General features: G+C 41.3%; 1 protein-coding gene across 1 annotated transcript; it reads left to right on the top strand.

The window, feature by feature from the left end:
- Positions 1–246: 246 nt before the first annotated feature.
- On the top strand, positions 247–13,217 carry LOC311198198 (serotransferrin-2-like). Its single transcript, XM_084272097.1, has 17 exons — positions 247–320; positions 2,532–2,695; positions 3,423–3,522; positions 4,586–4,762; positions 5,231–5,393; positions 5,496–5,560; positions 6,228–6,385; positions 7,574–7,760; positions 7,929–8,077; positions 8,296–8,386; positions 8,685–8,753; positions 9,048–9,230; positions 9,487–9,643; positions 10,415–10,497; positions 11,439–11,623; positions 12,007–12,193; positions 12,942–13,217. Exons 1-17 carry the CDS (start codon positions 269–271, stop codon positions 12,989–12,991), a joined length of 2,220 nt encoding a protein of 739 aa, XP_084128223.1. The 5' UTR covers positions 247–268; the 3' UTR covers positions 12,992–13,217.
- Positions 13,218–16,758: the final 3,541 nt, after the last annotated feature.

Genomic DNA, 16,758 nt, shown 5'->3' with positions numbered 1-16,758 from the left:
TTGTTTCAAAAGCAGAGGCTTAACATTTCTTCCTATGTCTGTTCATAACAAAGTAAAAATAGTTTCCATCTGTGGATAGGAGCAGGACTGATCTGTTTCTCCTCTGCATACAAAGATACGCCATCCTCTGACGGTTCGGGTTTTGTCTTAGATATCGGTTTGTCCTTGTTGATGCCTTTCTTATCTTCCAGGAGCTTTGGTCATCACTGTGGAATTCCTGGTATGAGAAGGCAGAGCGTCAGGGGATCCTTGCTGGACTGCTATAATCATGAAGGCAGTGGTTTTAATTGTCCTAATCGTCTTTATTTTGCTGTCTTCAGGTAAGACTGGTGCAGAGAGGGAAGGAGAAAGGGGATCTCTGGCTGGGTTACCAGGAGACAAACTCTAATACATGCTTTGATTTGTTTTCTTCTGTGCAAAGAAGTTGCAGCTAGAACTGTGTCTGTGATTTCCATTTGCTTGTATTTTTCCTGTTTGATCATTGGCAGATGGTGACCCTGTTAGTTTTCAAGCAGCTGGATACACTAATTTCTTAGTACTTCAGTGAAGGTTTGTTTGCTCTGAATAGTTGAGATCTGTGTACTCATTAACGCTGTCAGAATTAATCAGTGTATTTCAGACTGCTCCCCTCTAAAACCACAAAGGGTTCTTTTTGGAATTGTGCTGAATTAACATCAAAACAAGTAGAATATAATGGCTGATGCTATGCTGAAATAAAACAAACAACATTTTAGCTGTAAACATTTTTTCAGGCAATATTTTTGTTTAATATTAAATTACCAGAGACTCAAATGCTTAAACATCTGGAAACGACAATGTGAGATGTTGTGTTTTCTGTGTGTTCAGTCCTGGTTTATGTTACATGTTATAAGACTCTCTTAAGTTATACAATTGCATTCTATTTTTAGATCTAATAATAACAACTATTTTTCTTCTTAAATGCATTGTATCTTTGTGATCTATTTCTGAGTAGAAGACATTTAATAGGAAGTATGCAAAGTAAGTCATAGTACATCCAAGATGGAATAATTAGAGCCTTCAGCAAAAGAGGAGCTTTTGTTGACGTGTCTGCACTATCTTAAGATATAGCTTTATAGTCAGTGTAAACCAAACAGACCTCTGACTTCCCCTGGAAAAGGAAGTTTCACTTTCTCCTCAACTTCTAATTGCATCTTCCTTCTTTGTGCTGGCACTGGTGGTTGGGTTTTTTTGGAGTAAGGGGTTTGTTGGTTACTAAATTTTCAGCTGGAAAATATCTGACAACTGAATAGTGTAGTTCTGCTACAAATTTAGACTGTTCTTCTAGAGGTTGTTTAATGCCTTTGTTCGGCATCCCTAAATGAAGAGAATTCTTACTAACTTCCTGCTTGTAGGAAGGAGGTAGGGTTGTAAGGATTTTGCTGTTGATGTTTATTCAATACTCTGTTCAACATAGTGCATGATTCTTCATTGTCAATAACCAAATTGTTCCTGGTTCCTGTCTTTCATGGCGGGTGTTGTCATGAAAGATGAACCTCTCTAGAGGGAAGAGCAGCAAGTTATTTGTCATTGCTGGGGCAACACTTACTACATTGTTTAAAAACAGAAGAAGATCCAAGTCACAGAATTACAATAATAATTTCATATAGTCCCAGATCCTCCCTTCCTGGTTTGGGGGGGGTTTGTTTAACTTTATTATAAGGTAGCACTTAACTGTGAACTTCTTGCAACTTAAAATTTTCATACTTCTCTGATCTAAGGTTTTCTGACCCTGGAGCTCTGATGTGGATCTTATTATTTAAAATCAGAAAAGAAAATGGGGCAGGAAATACTATTCTACCAAAGCATGTAGCTCAGTGCTGTGAGACAGCTGGGGCTCGGAGCACCAGTTACTTTCTGTTTAAAAACAACCACCCCTTCTCTAAAGACTAAATTCAACAAAGCTAGAGCAACTTAATCCCCTACCAACATCCTCCCTCCATTTGCCTTCTTCTGCAGGCTTAGTTCTGACTCTGTAGACCTTTGTAACAGAAATATTAAGATTAGTATGAATTAATTATGCATAGTAATAATTATGTGTGAAAGCACTGGAGGAAACAGCAGAGCAAAGGTTAAAAGAGTGGCCTGTACCGACAAACAAAGGCACAATTGACAGCAATAAAACTGATAAACCCTGGGGAATGCATTGTTTACATCAAGAGCAGAAAGTCTGTGCTCTGATCAGGTCACGTCCCAGTTGGCTTGTTAGGAGAAGAGCTGCAGTCTGGTAACAGGAAGATTGTAGCAAGGTTACCCCATGTTGGAAGTGCCTCTGTGTTGGGCAAAAGTGGTCTTTGTCAGAGTGCTTGGGCACATCTCTTGGGTGTCTGTAAGTCTGTGGATGTGTGCATGTGAGTGAGCAGAATCAAGTTACTTGTGAAGTTAAATAAAATAAAAGAGGCCCCCTCTTCCATAAGGTTTGAAACTGAGGGTTTTGTTTTGTTTTGTGGTTTGTTTTGTTTTTTTTTTTTCACTAAATCCTACAAATCTTAACTTACTTTATGTTCCTACAGGGAAGAAATTCCGCTGGTGCACCCTCTCTGACCTAGAACAGAGAAAGTGTGCTGAACTGTCCAAAGCACTTACGGCTGTGCTACCCCTTGCTACTGCCAATTCATTTGCTAGGATTTCTTGTATCAGAGCCCACAATACATATGACTGCATTGATAAAATCAGGGTGAGTTCACAGAGACTTTAAAAACTGATTTTATCGAATCCTCTTCTGAACAAGCGATTGGTAAACAGAATCCGTGGGAGAATGAGATGATAATGAGATGGTGGTGTTGCATATATGACAAAGTACATGGTACCTTGAGAGGCAAGAATTAAAACCCTGGAGCGTTCTGCCTGATACGCTATTTACCCCGGCTAATAACTTTGCAGTCTCCAGGAAATAAATAGATAGTTGCTGGAAATAAACAGAAAAACCCGAAACTACTAAATTAAGACTTGCTTGGAACATTCCTCTTGCTTATTTGTTCAGGGGATAATTTATTTTGTGTTTTCATTCAGTCCTGCAACCCTTTTTAATAGACTTCAGTTCCACTTCTTGGGTTATGGAAGGATTGTAGCCAGGAGAGCTCTGAGAAGGATTTGGGGTCTTAGGGGAGTAGTAGGAAGAAATAGGGGTTGTGTTTTTCTTCACCTGGCATCAGAGTTGAGTTTTTAGAATGGAAAGCACAAATAAGATGTGAGAAAGGGTGTTACCAGAAAATAACTGGTATTTCTGGAAGTTAATTCACCCTTCTTTGCTAACATTTCACCATGCTTAGTGGCAGGGATTCAATTTAAAACATAGCAAATGTTTGTTGAAATCACTGGTTGCTACTTCTCGGGCAGAAACTCTGCTCTTGAAGCTGCTCTGCTTGTTTCCCTGCTTTGAGGTGTTTACTCTTGTTTTTAAGGCAAATAAAGCAGACGCTGCCTCCTTGGATGCTGGAGATGTTTACTCTGCAGTAAAGCTATATGGTTTGACAGTGGTGGCAAAGGAGATCTATGATCAAGGTAGGTTCATTAAGCCAAAGACTAAGGAATAAGCTGTACTTCTGATCTGGCTAATAAATTGTTCTGCAGTTAAAGGCAAAGCTCAAGAATTCTTGAAAAAAAATGTATATGTTTTCATTAACTTTATAGGAGTATGGAGGTGACTAACAACTGTTTTTAAAATACTTAATGATGATTAGAAAAATACCAGTGGTGCTTTGTATCTAGTAGCCTTTCTACCTGTGGTACTGTCATTATGACAAATTGTCTGCCTCTACCCCAGCCTGCAGCATAGGGTTCGGGAGCACTACGAATTGTAGGGAATAAGAAGGGGTTTATTCTGTCTCTGTTGATTCTGATACTGTGTTCTTTACTAGTATAACTGAACATTTACTAGTGGTTTGTTAAGAGATTAGCTTCTCTCATGAATTAAATCTCTTTTTTTCCCCTTGAAGTGACAAGAATATAAGGTGGAGGATCTCGTTATGGCAAGATTCCTCTTAATTCCTGGCAGACCTGAACAGTCTCTGCAATTTCTATGTCAAGAATAAGTCTGAGCCAAAATTGAGCATACAGTAGAAAGTACTCATGGGACATGAATCTGAACAAGAAGGAAGATGGATATAGGAAGAGACTAATAAGGGGATGGTACGAGAACAGAAGTGAATTGTGTTTTGGCTGACAAACGATGAAATCGTAGCAGAATTGATATATTTCAGGTGGTAAGCATGTTCTGAGGATAAGGCATAGGAGTTCTTTCCATTACAATATCTAAACAGTGTGATACCAATGTTCAAAATTCTTGAGAAACAAGTGCCTTGGATGGTGGAGCTGGATGATTTTGTAGGCCCTTGCCACCAGATTTTTACACTCTTGCTTTGCACATCACTGGCATCACTCAGTTTGACAAGGTCCACGTAGCCAGTATACAGTCAAGTTCCCAGCGTGAGTACAAATGTTTCCTCTGCCCAAAAGTTTGTTTTAACTTAGCCATGTTCAAAGAAGTAGTTGAACTCCTGTGCACAGATGGAAGCTGGAGAATTGGGATTTAGTTATTTCTGTTACATATTTTATCCTATCACAGGAAATTGTGTGTTTGCTGTGGCCATTGCCAAACGAGGAACTCTGGATGTCCAGAGACTACGAGGTGCACGCAGCTGCCACAATGGAGCCAGATGGACATCAGGCTGGAATATTCCACTTGGCTTTCTCCTTGCAAGAAATGATCTTTCCTGGGATGAGGCACAACCTCTGAGCCAAGGTGGGTGGTAGGAGCCATGGGGCTCTCTGCCTTCAGCAATAGTGACTGAAATGCAAGCAGATGCCGAGTGAACTGAGCTATGTGGAAACTGCAGGGCCTTGTGGATGAGAGATCCTCTTGGTGTGTCTTTGATACTGGCTCTTAGCTCTCTTCATAACATTTCTATTGATCTCAGAGCAGCAAAATAGATCCCCAAAACAGGAGATCTTTGTGTTCTGTATGCAACAAGGAACGAATCTTTGCAATAGCTATCCAGCTCAAAGATGTTTTTAACCAAGCAAAATTGGATCACTCTATTTCTATCAAATGTCTCAAATTTCAAGTTCAGGCAAGCAGCATTTGCTGCTTTAAAGCACCACAGTCCTAGTTATGCCCTTGATATGTTTGCCCGCTCTTCTTTCTACCATTTTTTCCCATTTGACTTCTTTTTTTCCTTTCTTTTTGCTTATTTTTCCCCAACACCTGCAGTAATCAGTGAGTATTTCAATGCAAGTTGCATCCCTGGGGTTGGTGTTGCTGCTCCTCGACTGTGTTCTCTCTGCCAAGGGCAAAAATCCTACGTCAGAGACAAGAACCACTTCTGTGAGACAAGCAGTAACGAACCATTCTATGACTCTGAGGGAGCCTTCAGGTGAGCTCACTGACACTGGTACTGAATTTACCTTCAGGAAAAAAGCACTTGTGAAGGAAGAAAAGCCAGGTGACGTGCTAATATATCTTTGTCCCCCTGCAGGTGCTTGAAGAATGGAGTGGCAGATGTTGCCTTTTTAGATCATCTAACAATTATGAGTACCACAGGTAATCCTGAAAAAAATCCCTTTAACCTCTGGCTACGTTCTTTTCTGCATGAGAGTTTGGGGGATATGCCTATATTTTTGCTGTTTCCAAGGAAAATTCAATCCCTACAAGCAGTTCAGTGGTATTCACTCTCCACACACATTAGAAGGAAAAAGAAAGAGTTAGTGACCAATCATTGCTCATGTGAGATTCTTAGAATGGGAGCAGACAGATTTTTCTGCAGGTGATTTCTTTAGCATGAAGTCTCTCACACAGCTGTCAGTATTTGCATTACCTTTGCATTATAAGATTCCTTTTAAAATTCAGCTTATTGGATACCTAGAATGTGCAGTTTCTGTATACCTCTTCTGTACTTTTAAACTCAGTCAAGCTCTGTATCAATGTTTTTGAAGATGGTTAGCAGTAGCATTTGCAGAGAAGTGTTTTCAAATAAACATATTTTCAGGGGTAGAGCTTAAAGAGTATTTTGGAGTACCTGTGGCTGAGGTCCCTCTCTTTGTTAAAAGAACATCATACAAAGACAACTTTCCCTTGTGTGCTGGGTACACTGTGCTGCTCGCATAATCTTTGAGCAACCTCCTCTGAAAAAATGTTTTACCTTCCATCTCTGTGCCTGCTGCCAAGTCACGTCTCACTTCATGGATTCATGAGTGTCCTGTTGTTTCAGAGTCAGAACAACAGGAATATGAACTCTTATGTCCTGATGGGACTACAGCTGAGCTGACTGAATACAGCACCTGTAACTTGGGCAAGGGGCCTGGCCGTGGCATCATCACTCGCCACAACTTCCAGAAGATCACCAACAAATTTCTTACCATGATCCAAGTGAGTGGATGTGCTAAGCTGTGTATCTCCAGACGCAGGTGTTTCTTCCATATTTGTGAGAAGATTGTCATCCAGTTTGCCTTCTTTCTTGAGAAATTTAGTTTGTGGGGGAAAAGGGCAAGAAATTGTTGGGGGTTTTCTTCTGGGGAAGGACCCTGCATTGGTTTCTGGAAGAAGTTTTTACTTCTCTCTAAAGCGTTCTTCTGTAGAAGGCTGGGTATAAATAATAAAGAAGGAGAAATTGTCTTAACACCCAAACTGGAAAATGGCTAATGCCCTGGAACTTAGGTGAATTCTCATGTATCTGAGGGAGATGAATAAGTTCAGGCAGAGTTCACCGTTGTTCCTCAGTTTTTCTTAACTTAGGAATGGTATCTGTTACCTTGACATCTAGGAATCTGTTTGAAGCTGAACCCAAAATGAATATTTAAATGCAAATTTAAAGAATTTATAAAGCCATCTAGCCCTTAAAGTAGTCCAGCAGATAGTGAATAATTCAACTGAGTGGACTGGGCTGTGCTGTCAATGTGGGCTCTGGCAGATAGCAGTTATACAAGTTTTTTTTCTTTACTGAGAGGTCTTCGTATGCCCTTGTCAGGTCAGTTATTAACTGATCTCTAGGTGTGTGGGAGTGGCACTCAGAGACAAGGTTTAGTGGTGGGCTTGGCAGTGTTTACAGTTGGACTAGATAATCTTAAAGGTCTTTTCCAACATAACCATTTCCATGATCTTAGCTATATTCCCCACACATAGCTATAGCTATGCACCAGTGTTCCTAGTACGCTTCTCAGGGCTTTCTTCTCTTCCAGTACCATCAGGCTGGACAGAGCTACTTTGCACATGGTACTTCCCTGTCACAGAGCACGTGATATCTATTGCACTCCTTTACTGCACTGATATTGATTATAAATGTTTCTCCCTCAGCTGTGCTCCCTCAGTTGCCTTTCCAGGGTAGGAGACATTGAACACAGCATAATAAATTGGAATAACTAAGATGGGAACCATATAATGCTTTTAGGACTGGAACTGTCCACACACCGCAGTACCTGTGAGCTTTGTCTCTGTCTGGTGGAACCCTGAGTGCTATGCTACAAACTATTGATAGGAAGGGAGGGGAGAGCATGGGGCTGCCTGTTACAGGCAGGATGAGCAGACTTGTTGCAATTAAAAGTGTTGTTCTTGTCCTAGCGCCTCTTTGGGCGAAAAGGAAAGGAAAGAGCCAGGTTTGAACTCTTCACTTCAGCACCCTTTGGGGGAAGGAACCTGCTTTTCCGAGATGCCACTCAGCACCTGGAGCTTCTTGAGGAGCAGCTAGAGATTGCCTATGTCCTTGGTCTGGATTATGTAGCTCTCCTTAAGGGACTTGGCCATGAAGGTGAGAAGCATGCAGTGGACTGGAGCTAAGGAAAGGGAAGAAAAAGTTCTCTTTCCATGTTACTCCTCACTGCCAGGCACAAATGCATAGACCTAATCATCCCTTTAGCAGAGAACAGATTGGTGCATAGGTGACACCATCTCACTGTGTTCCTTCTTTCTAATGCAGGGAGCTCTCTGGACAACAGTGTTGTGCGCTGGTGCTGTATCAGTGATGCTGAACTTCGCAAATGTGAGGAGTGGGCACTGAGCATCAAATCTGACCCGCTAGTTTGTGTCCAGGCAACTTCCATGACCAAATGCATTGAAATGATCAAGGTAGGAGTCTCCCTTTGGCCAGAGTATATTATATGACTGCACAGGGCGTGTATGTCCTTGTCTCAGCTGAACAAGAGGAAAACCAGCTTGTACACTGGAGGAACCAATGGGAATGAGAGGGAATTTTTGCAGGGGAATTTCGAATGAGTGAAGAAGTACAGCTGCTTGGTTACACAATTGATGCTTGTTTTGTTATCTTTCTGTAATGCTGCTGCCAGAGCAGTGAGGCTGATGCAGTCACCCTGGACGCAACACATGTCTACATTGCAGGGAGGTGTGGATTGGTGCCTGTAGCTACAGAATGTTATGGTGAGTTCTCATGTGTCCTTAGCATAAGGGAGGGAATCAAAAAAGTACAGTTAAAACTACAGTGAAATTTCCACAGTTTGTGATGAAAGGAAGAATCTATATCAATGTCCAGATATTCTTCCCAGCTCTTCCACTAACTGGCTCTAGTATTTGCCCTGTCTGTTTATCATATTTCTTCTGTAAAAAGGGACAGCGATGCTGACAGCTCAAGAGGATTGCAAGGTTTTTGGTTGGGTGCTGCCATGTAGTAGGAATGACAGGAGTCACAAGATCTTTAATGCTTATCTCTCTTCTGCAGGGGGAGATTGTGCCCTGGCTGCTAAGGGCACAGAGGAAACAGGGAAACAAATACGTCTTAGACGCAAAGGTAACAGGACAACTTTGAGAAGGCAAAAGGTTTAGATTTTCCTGTGGTTGCCTCTAGAATTTATGTAGAAATGTATTTCCATGTTAGTTCAGGAAAAAAAAATGCTGTGCATGTTCAGTAAGAGCTTTGCAGATCATGCTGGGCAGCTGGGACAAGAGCTTTGTGGATAAGCAGAGAATGCAGATCCTCTACTGTAGCTGAAAATACCGTGGTGGGATGAGGGAAGGAAAAGGGGGGACTGGTCTGGAATACTAAATTGCCTTGGTGTAACTGGTTGTTGTCGTTGCTTTACAGCCCTGCCACCAGTTTATGCTGTTGCCCTAGCTAAGACAAATGCCAAACAGATTAACATCCATAACCTCCGGGGAAGGCGATCCTGCCACAGTCACCTGTATAGTCCTGGAGGATGGTTACTGCTTTCCAGATACACAGTGGGAGCTCTGGAGAATGATACAGGAAACTGTGACATTGGCTCTGGTAAGGGCTGCTCTGGGCTATCTTTTGACAAGACCCTGGAAATGTGAAGCCTCGAATTTGGGAGTAAAATGGAGACGGGGCCAGCAAATGATGGGTGCAATCTCAGAGGGTGTTGAAGCAGCTCTGTGTGATTCTTCACACTACTTAGCCCTCTTCTTGCTAGCTGTTGGAATGGAATTCCATTCCTGTCTTTTCCCATGCATGAAGAGGCTTTGGAATACCTTGCCCTCTTCTCACCTCAGTTTTCTCTACTCAGTTTATCAGAATTACTTTTGGAAGGGCTGCATGCCTGGAGCTGATGGAAACCTGTGCAAGGTGTGCATTGGAGACAGTGAGGTGGAAGGGGCTCGAGTATCTAGCAGGTGTGCTGCAAGTCACAACGAACGTTACTACGGCAATATGGGAGCGCTCAGGTAAGCCTTTTGTCAGAGTCAGAAATGCAGAGTGATAGCCAGAGTTGGCTTAGTATTTCGCTGATGGTTTTCTTTGGAGGTTGGTGTTTCTGTTTGTTTAGTCTGGGTTTGTTTGTTAAGCAATTGGCTGTATAAACTTTTGCTAGAGTGTGTTTTGGTTTCGTTGCAGTTGCTATGGGTTATTCAGCTGATTGGTGCTTTAGAACAGTCATGCAACCATTTCCAGAGTAGGGCAGTGCTTCCAAACCTGCAAAGCTTAGAACATTAGTACTGACTCATTAAAGAGAAGGTATGAAAAACAGTTAGAGGATTGGAGAGCAGAGGTGATGTGGTAAGAAGCTGTCTATGGTGCAGGAGGTAATTAGGTAGACTGGAGATATTAAAAAAATAGTTGAAGCAGAGGCAGAGAAGAATATTAAAGGTGAAAGCACTCTTACAGAATACATATAATGCATTAGTTCAATTACATTCTTGTTCCTGGCTAGGCATGGGTGAAGCTGCACGGACATAGTGCCACAACTTTGACTTGGGACCTGCTTTAAGGGATGAAAGAATTGTCTTATCAAATGTATGAACACTGTCCACCAACCTCTATACTGGCATCACTAACTTGTTCCATATAACTTGTTCCATGTAACAGCCAAGGAATTACAGATGAGGCAGATACTTCCAGCTACTCCTGGTTTAGCTTCAGGTGACCATCCAAGCATCAGTCATCATGTAGTGTCTGCCTCTGATAACTTGTTCTTTCTTTTTTTTCTTCTGCACTAGATGCCTAGTTGGCAATCCCAGTGGAAGAAGCTTCGGAGATGTAGCTTTCCTGGAACATTCTAACCTACTCCAGAATATACAGAGTGAGAGGCAGATACTCTCTTTTCCTTTGAGAATGTTCATTAGTGTCAGTTACTTCCTACACAGCGACCATCACTCGTGAGGATCAGCTTTTTACAGGTTTAATCTAGATCCATGAAGTTGTAGTTGTGACTGGAAAATTACAAGATCCTTCCTGTGTGTAGTTGTTCCAGTAAAGCTCAGATATTGTTCAGTTTTAGAGAGGAAAGAGGAAGAACTTCCTCATATCATTTCGCTTATGGAATAAACAGTCCAAATAGCCTGATAGGTGAAAATAGTTCACATGATTTTGCTGTTGACAGTTTGGTTGCAGTTGGTTCAATTCCCTCAGCCTCTTAAATTATGCCTCCTGCTCTAGCAGTCAAAATATGCTGCCTTTTCATAGAGTTAAGAGAAAGAGACCCCCTATTTTGTTCAGCCTGGTAATGCACTTTGAAATTCTATTTCAGGTGATTTCAGTGACAGAAGAGACTTTTTTAAGAGAGGATTCTCTCTAAAATCAAGTGGAGGTATAAGGGCCTGGCAACCACAGGAATGAGCAATTTGGGGAAGCAAAGGACATGCAAGCTAAATTGCTTTGTTTTCAGAAAGCTGTCTGACTACAGATGAAGATGAGGCATGGCCGGGGGTTTGAACTAGATGATCTTTGAGGTCCCTTTTGACCCAAAACATTCTATGAATCTGTGATCAGCTCTTCATATGCCTTGATTTTACTTTGGGTTTTAGTTGACAGTTGCAGCTTAAGCTCTCTGACTCCTTTTCCTCAGTGAAAACACTACCCTGCTCCTTGTGTGTTCCTAATAAGTGGCCATGTAGCATGTGGCATTGACTTTGAACATACTAACTACACTCCCACTCAACTTCTAACATTTTGCAAGAGATTCCCCCTGTCTCCTGTTGTTATTTTGCAGAAGGATTTGCATTCACTTCACCTTCTTTTCAGGTCTGGACAGCTCCGGCTGGGCGAAAGGTTACGCCGCTATGGACTTCGAACTCCTGTGTCCGGATGGAACCCGTGCTGCAGTCACAGAATGGGCAGCCTGTAACCTGGGTCCCATTCCCCCCAGCACAGTCATGACTCGACCTGTGTCTGTCACTAAAATCCATGACTTTCTGATGAAATCCCAGGTAAGGCAGATAATAGGGGAAGTTAGCATGTGATCACTTCTTGTGTATGACTGCTGAAAAACCTTCTCAAGATCAAAAGCTTTATAAATAAAATACATAAAGTGCCTTCAGGTCTAACATGAAAGAATTAAGATTGTGCATGCATAGGACATTGCAAAAATAATTATTTGGATTCTCAAAAGGGGCATTGTGGTGCTAGTTGCCATTCTGCAGTGGTAGTACTTTGGCTGAGAAATAAGCCACTGCAATCCTGCATCTTTTTTGTACATAATAAGGATAGTGGGAACCCTTTTTCTGCTAGATCTTGCTACAAAGCTGAGGGTCCCCAGATTAACCTTGCTAGTTATGATCCAATCTGTGGAATTTACTGCTTTTCTGTTTAGGAGTCTCTGGGAAGCAAGCTGGATTCTGAATTCCATCTCTTTCAGTCGTGGAAATATGGTGAAAGTGATCTGCTTTTCAAAGATACTACTCAGTACCTTGTTCATGCAAACCACATGAGCTATCAGGAAATTCTTGGAGTGTCTTTCTTTCAGCTGGCTGAATCAGTGTTTAATTGTACACCTGCAGGTAAACTCTCAATATTGAGTTTGGGAAAACTGCAAAGTGGGAAGCCTTCTGTGCATAGCTACTGCCCTTTTCTTTAGAGTGAATGGAGAAAAGCATATTCTACATAATCCTGTTAGTACCAGTTTTCCAAGGAGTACTGTATTTGGAGCTCCAGTGGAGCCTTTTAGAACTCCTATCCAAAAGCAGTGAAACTGGAGCTCTACAGGAGCACAATAACCGATACATTTTTAGAGCAAATATGAGGTTATCGAAATAGGACGGGTTTGGCCTCACTCTGAATTTTTTTCCTTCAATTCCAAAGATGAGTACTGAGAAAAGGGGATATGCCAGACTTGGGAAAAAATTAGAAAATTGATATTTAATTCTTGAATTAACCTCAAAATAAGTAACTTCTTTTTTAAACATAGGGCACTAAAGAACTCAAGATGAAACCTGTTATAAACTTAAGGGATGGCTTTTTTCACTATTTTCTATTGAAAAGTGAATGAAAAATACATTTAGCTGTCACTAAAACTGAAACTGTCTGTAAGCCAGGGTTAAGCTCTTTTGGGAAACTCTTACTGAAGTAAATGAAGATTACACAGTTAACTTAGACTTCTGTGAGTGTAAACTGTGTAAGAATTGAAATTCAACAGAGGAATTTTACCTCTTCTTCTGTTTTAGTGAATAGTATCTGTAGGATTTGTTAAATTTGTTACTTTTAACATCGATAACCTCTTTAAGTCTATACTTTCTTGCTGGTTTGTAGGCATCTTAGACTTCTGCAAACAGGATATCTGTGCACCTGCAGCTAACTGACAGCTAACACAGCCTTTGCAAGGCACACACCACCATCCATGTTGAAAACAAGGAAACAAGCAAGTCCAACCCATCCACAGAAGGAAAACCAATCATCTCTAGAAATGTATGCTGAATGCTGTCTTGTCTTTTCTCAAGTGGATTTTTTGTTAAAGGCAGTGTAACACCACTCATGTCAAACCCTTTTTTGTTTGGAGCATGGCATCATGTGGAGCAGCACAGGCCAGGCTGCATAACCCACGGCACAGAACTGGGATCAGCAATTCTGTCCAACTGCTATGGAGAAATCAGCATTTCTGTGGACTAAAATACAGACTGTCATGAGTAGCACAGGTTAGTCAGCAGCAGTTTGCCTTGCTTGTCTTTTAAAAACTCTTTCCATGCAAAATTAATCAACTGACTTGTTTGTAGTTGCAGCGCTGTCCTCCTCTACCTGTGATTTTGCTCGATAGTCCTCCCTGAATACACATACTATATAGGTTGTATATGTAATCGCTGTCAGCATCAGTAGTCTTTTCTGCTTTTAACTGGGAGGAATGTGTTGGCTTTTTTAACCAAGCATTTATACTAATAAATCAACATATTTTGCTCTCATAAATGATGGTATTAAGGCATCTGATAGCCATCTGGTAGCCATCAGAACTGGCTGCTTGCAGCCTTAAAGTGAAGAAAAACGACGAATAATCAACCTTGTCAAAACCATTATTTTATAGTACTGTAACACTTTGAATCTATGATTCTGTCAAGTGTCAAAATAGGATTTATCATTAAATAATGTTGGCTTCATGAGCAGAAACTGTCTGAACAGGATGCGAAACCTTTCAAACAGAACATAATCTGTATTAATTTTGGCTGTTACTGGGTAGGTTTCTAGCGAATGACTCTTCATGGGCACGGCTCAGTTCAGTTTGCAACAGCAGTAACACTTTCAGCTCCCATGCCCCCTGAACCAGGCAAAGTTAAGATTGTGAATTTAAAAGATAATTAAAAATACATATATCTATCTTTCACAAAAAACTTTCCAGTCCTTGCTACAGATGTGCCAGTTGCATTAACTTCAGTCAGCCAGAAATGAGATGCAAATAGCAAAGGCAGCCCAGTTCCAATAAAGTCAATATATTTGCCCTCTGAAGGAAAAAACAAACACACCCCTCCATCAAAAATAATGAAGTGAGGCAGCAGTAAAGTACTCAGTTGTAAAATACACTAAGTATACTTGGTTTTAAACAGTTTGCGCTTGCCTGTCTGGTTGTTTGACATAGCTGTCCCTCTCCTCCCCACTTTTCACTTCCTGAGAAAGAAAAAAATTGCCCACCGATGAGCAGCAAGGGTTTTAGACTCAGGGCATCTTAGCTGAACGTGCCCACCGTGTTTGTCCCATTGTTTGACTAATCAAACAGCTAAGAGGATACAAATCCCCACTCACCTACCTTTCAGAGAAAAATGGGAGAGGTAAATGGTGACTGAAGCAAGTTCCAGTGTGGCAATAGAGCAAAATCCTCATACAGTGTGTTGCATCCAGCAAGCTGTAGCCCTGAAGCAGGGAAACAGCAGGATGCTCTTCTAGGTCTCTAAGGTCCTCCCCTTCTTTACTGGAGCTGACGTGCCATGTGGGGGACCCACCTACCACTGCACTTCAGTAATGGGAATTATGAAAACAAAAAGAAATCTGTTAAATCAATCTGTTGGATTGGTCTGTGTCCATTCCTGTTAAAGAATGGCTACAGAGGAATGCAGACTAGAATTGCTGCTCTATGCCTCCCCAACAGCCCATCCACTTCCTTAACAATGTTTATCTTGTCAGAAATGTGACCTCTCCCCACCACACATGCAGGACAGCCATCATGCATATTTACTGATACGAGTCTAAAGAAGACTTTAAGAAAACCTGAAATGTTCTCAAAAAAAATTTATTTCCATAAATTAAAAACACACATAAAAGAAACAGTAAAGTTTTAGATTCACACAATATTGAACAGAAACAAAATGCCAAGAGCATGATGGAGGCTAATGGCACAAGTGTACAAATTCTCATCGAACTATTTGTTAACTTGATAGCATCATACAGACTTGTAATCCACAGTTACCATCCATATTCTAGAAGAGCACCTGGAACAAAATACACCAAAGGCCCACCTCAAATCAAATACACTAAATTAGAACTGTTTGCAGAAAATCATATCCAGCACGCATCAGAACTCAAATGTATGCAGCTACACGGCCAGCCAAGCCAGGCAAAGGCTGTAACATACATTAAGTAGCCTTAGCTGCCCCAGTTGTAGTATGGTGAAAAGGAAATTAAAATGAGGGGTTTGGGTCTTTGGGTTTTTTTAAGTGATCTTTCTTTCTATCTCACCCCATTAGCAAATTTAGCAAATAGCTGCCTGGCTCTGCAAAACTTAGTACTACGAGACAGTACGAGGTAAAAGCTTTGCAGTTCTTCTCAAGCTGCTCTAGCCATCATTCTGTGAGCGGTACGTCTTTCCATGATGATAACACAACAAAAGCTTCACTGGAGAGGGCTCACTTAATGCAAAGGCAACTGTACATATCCTTCAGCCTGGGAAATGTGCAAGACCCCAAAACATGCATCCTCTGCACTGTTTTTCTTCCAGTTGTCTGGGACAGCAGCAGCTCAGAGTGGGAAATGCCCGGCTTTTGCACAGTCATCACTCCCAGTGTACAAGCAGCAGCCACAAGGAACGAGGCTGTTCCATGAGTGCTGTAAACAGGAACAGAGGTGGGAGAGGAAAAAAAGGGAAAGTGCACAAGCATGACTGACATCTGTATGCTAGAGGGGGTGAAGAGATGCTTTCTCTCAGTTAACTTACATCTCTATCATCATACAAACACTAAACCAAAACAGAATAATCTTGTGTATTTGGGTTTCCACTAACTAAGGTCTGGGCAACTGCAACATTTTGTAACTTATAAGAGAATGGTCTTTGCTCTGCTCTCTCTGCTGTAGCTGTTAAGATAATAAATGTTATTTCAAAGCAATCAGAAACAAGACAGAGATAGGGTGCAGACAGAAAAACCTCCACAAAACAAACACCCCCCACCCCCATGTCCTAAAGGGACACCCAACATATTCCATGTTTTGTAGCACATAGGAGGTCAGAACTTTGCCTGGACCCCAGTTTCCTCCCTTCCCACCCATATTCTTATATCCTTAAAAGTCCCATTAAGGTAACAGCTTAATTGTTTCACAGCACTAGAAGCCTTCCATATTAACAGAAGGAGAGTGAATGCCATGTAACAATCCCATTCTATAGCATAAACCCATAAAAATATATATCTCACTCTTGCTACAGCTTCCAACCAGTCAATAATTGGGCTGATAAACCAGTATAGGGAAAGTTTCAAACATTATTAAAAGTCAGTTAACCTTTACTTTTTAAGGATTTCTTTTTATAAAAATAAAGAGGATCAATTACAAATATGTTCTGCAGCAGCCCAAATAGGTTAACCAGACCTGGCTGCTGAAATAGTTTGTCACTGTGTTCAAACATTGCCTGCCTTCTCGTTTTACCCTCAAAACCCAAACACCTCTACTTCAAGTGTGCATTCCTCACTCTTCTTCAGACTTCCTGATTAAAGATAATTAGCTTCCAAAAGAATGTAAACTTCTAGGAATCCCAGTGCATAAACTGGGATCAAGACAAGCCCAGATTACGTTTCTTTAAAGACTTGGGCACACAGAGTGTAATAACCCTCTTCCATTTCTCTACTTTGAGAGCTTTGGAATTCAACAGGTTGCTTGTTCA

Source organism: Gallinula chloropus, assembly GCF_964237585.1.
Source record: "Gallinula chloropus genome assembly, chromosome: 17".
NCBI classification, from domain to species: domain Eukaryota; kingdom Metazoa; phylum Chordata; class Aves; order Gruiformes; family Rallidae; genus Gallinula; species Gallinula chloropus.
Note: the sequence above shows the minus strand (reverse complement) of the source record. Positions and strands in the feature narration are given on the sequence as shown.

What these genes read in the sequence shown, in the direction of transcription:
- LOC311198198 (XM_084272097.1), top strand. Translation starts at nt 269, where the DNA reads ATGAAGGCAGTGGTTTTAATTGTCCTAATCGTCTTTATTTTGCTGTCT. An exon ending in GGCACAACCTCTGAGCCAAG is followed by an intron (nt 4,763 to 5,230) that starts GTGGGTGGTAGG and finishes CAACACCTGCAG; the next exon opens with TAATCAGTGAGTATTTCAAT. An exon ending in AACAATTATGAGTACCACAG is followed by an intron (nt 5,561 to 6,227) that starts GTAATCCTGAAA and finishes CTGTTGTTTCAG; the next exon opens with AGTCAGAACAACAGGAATAT.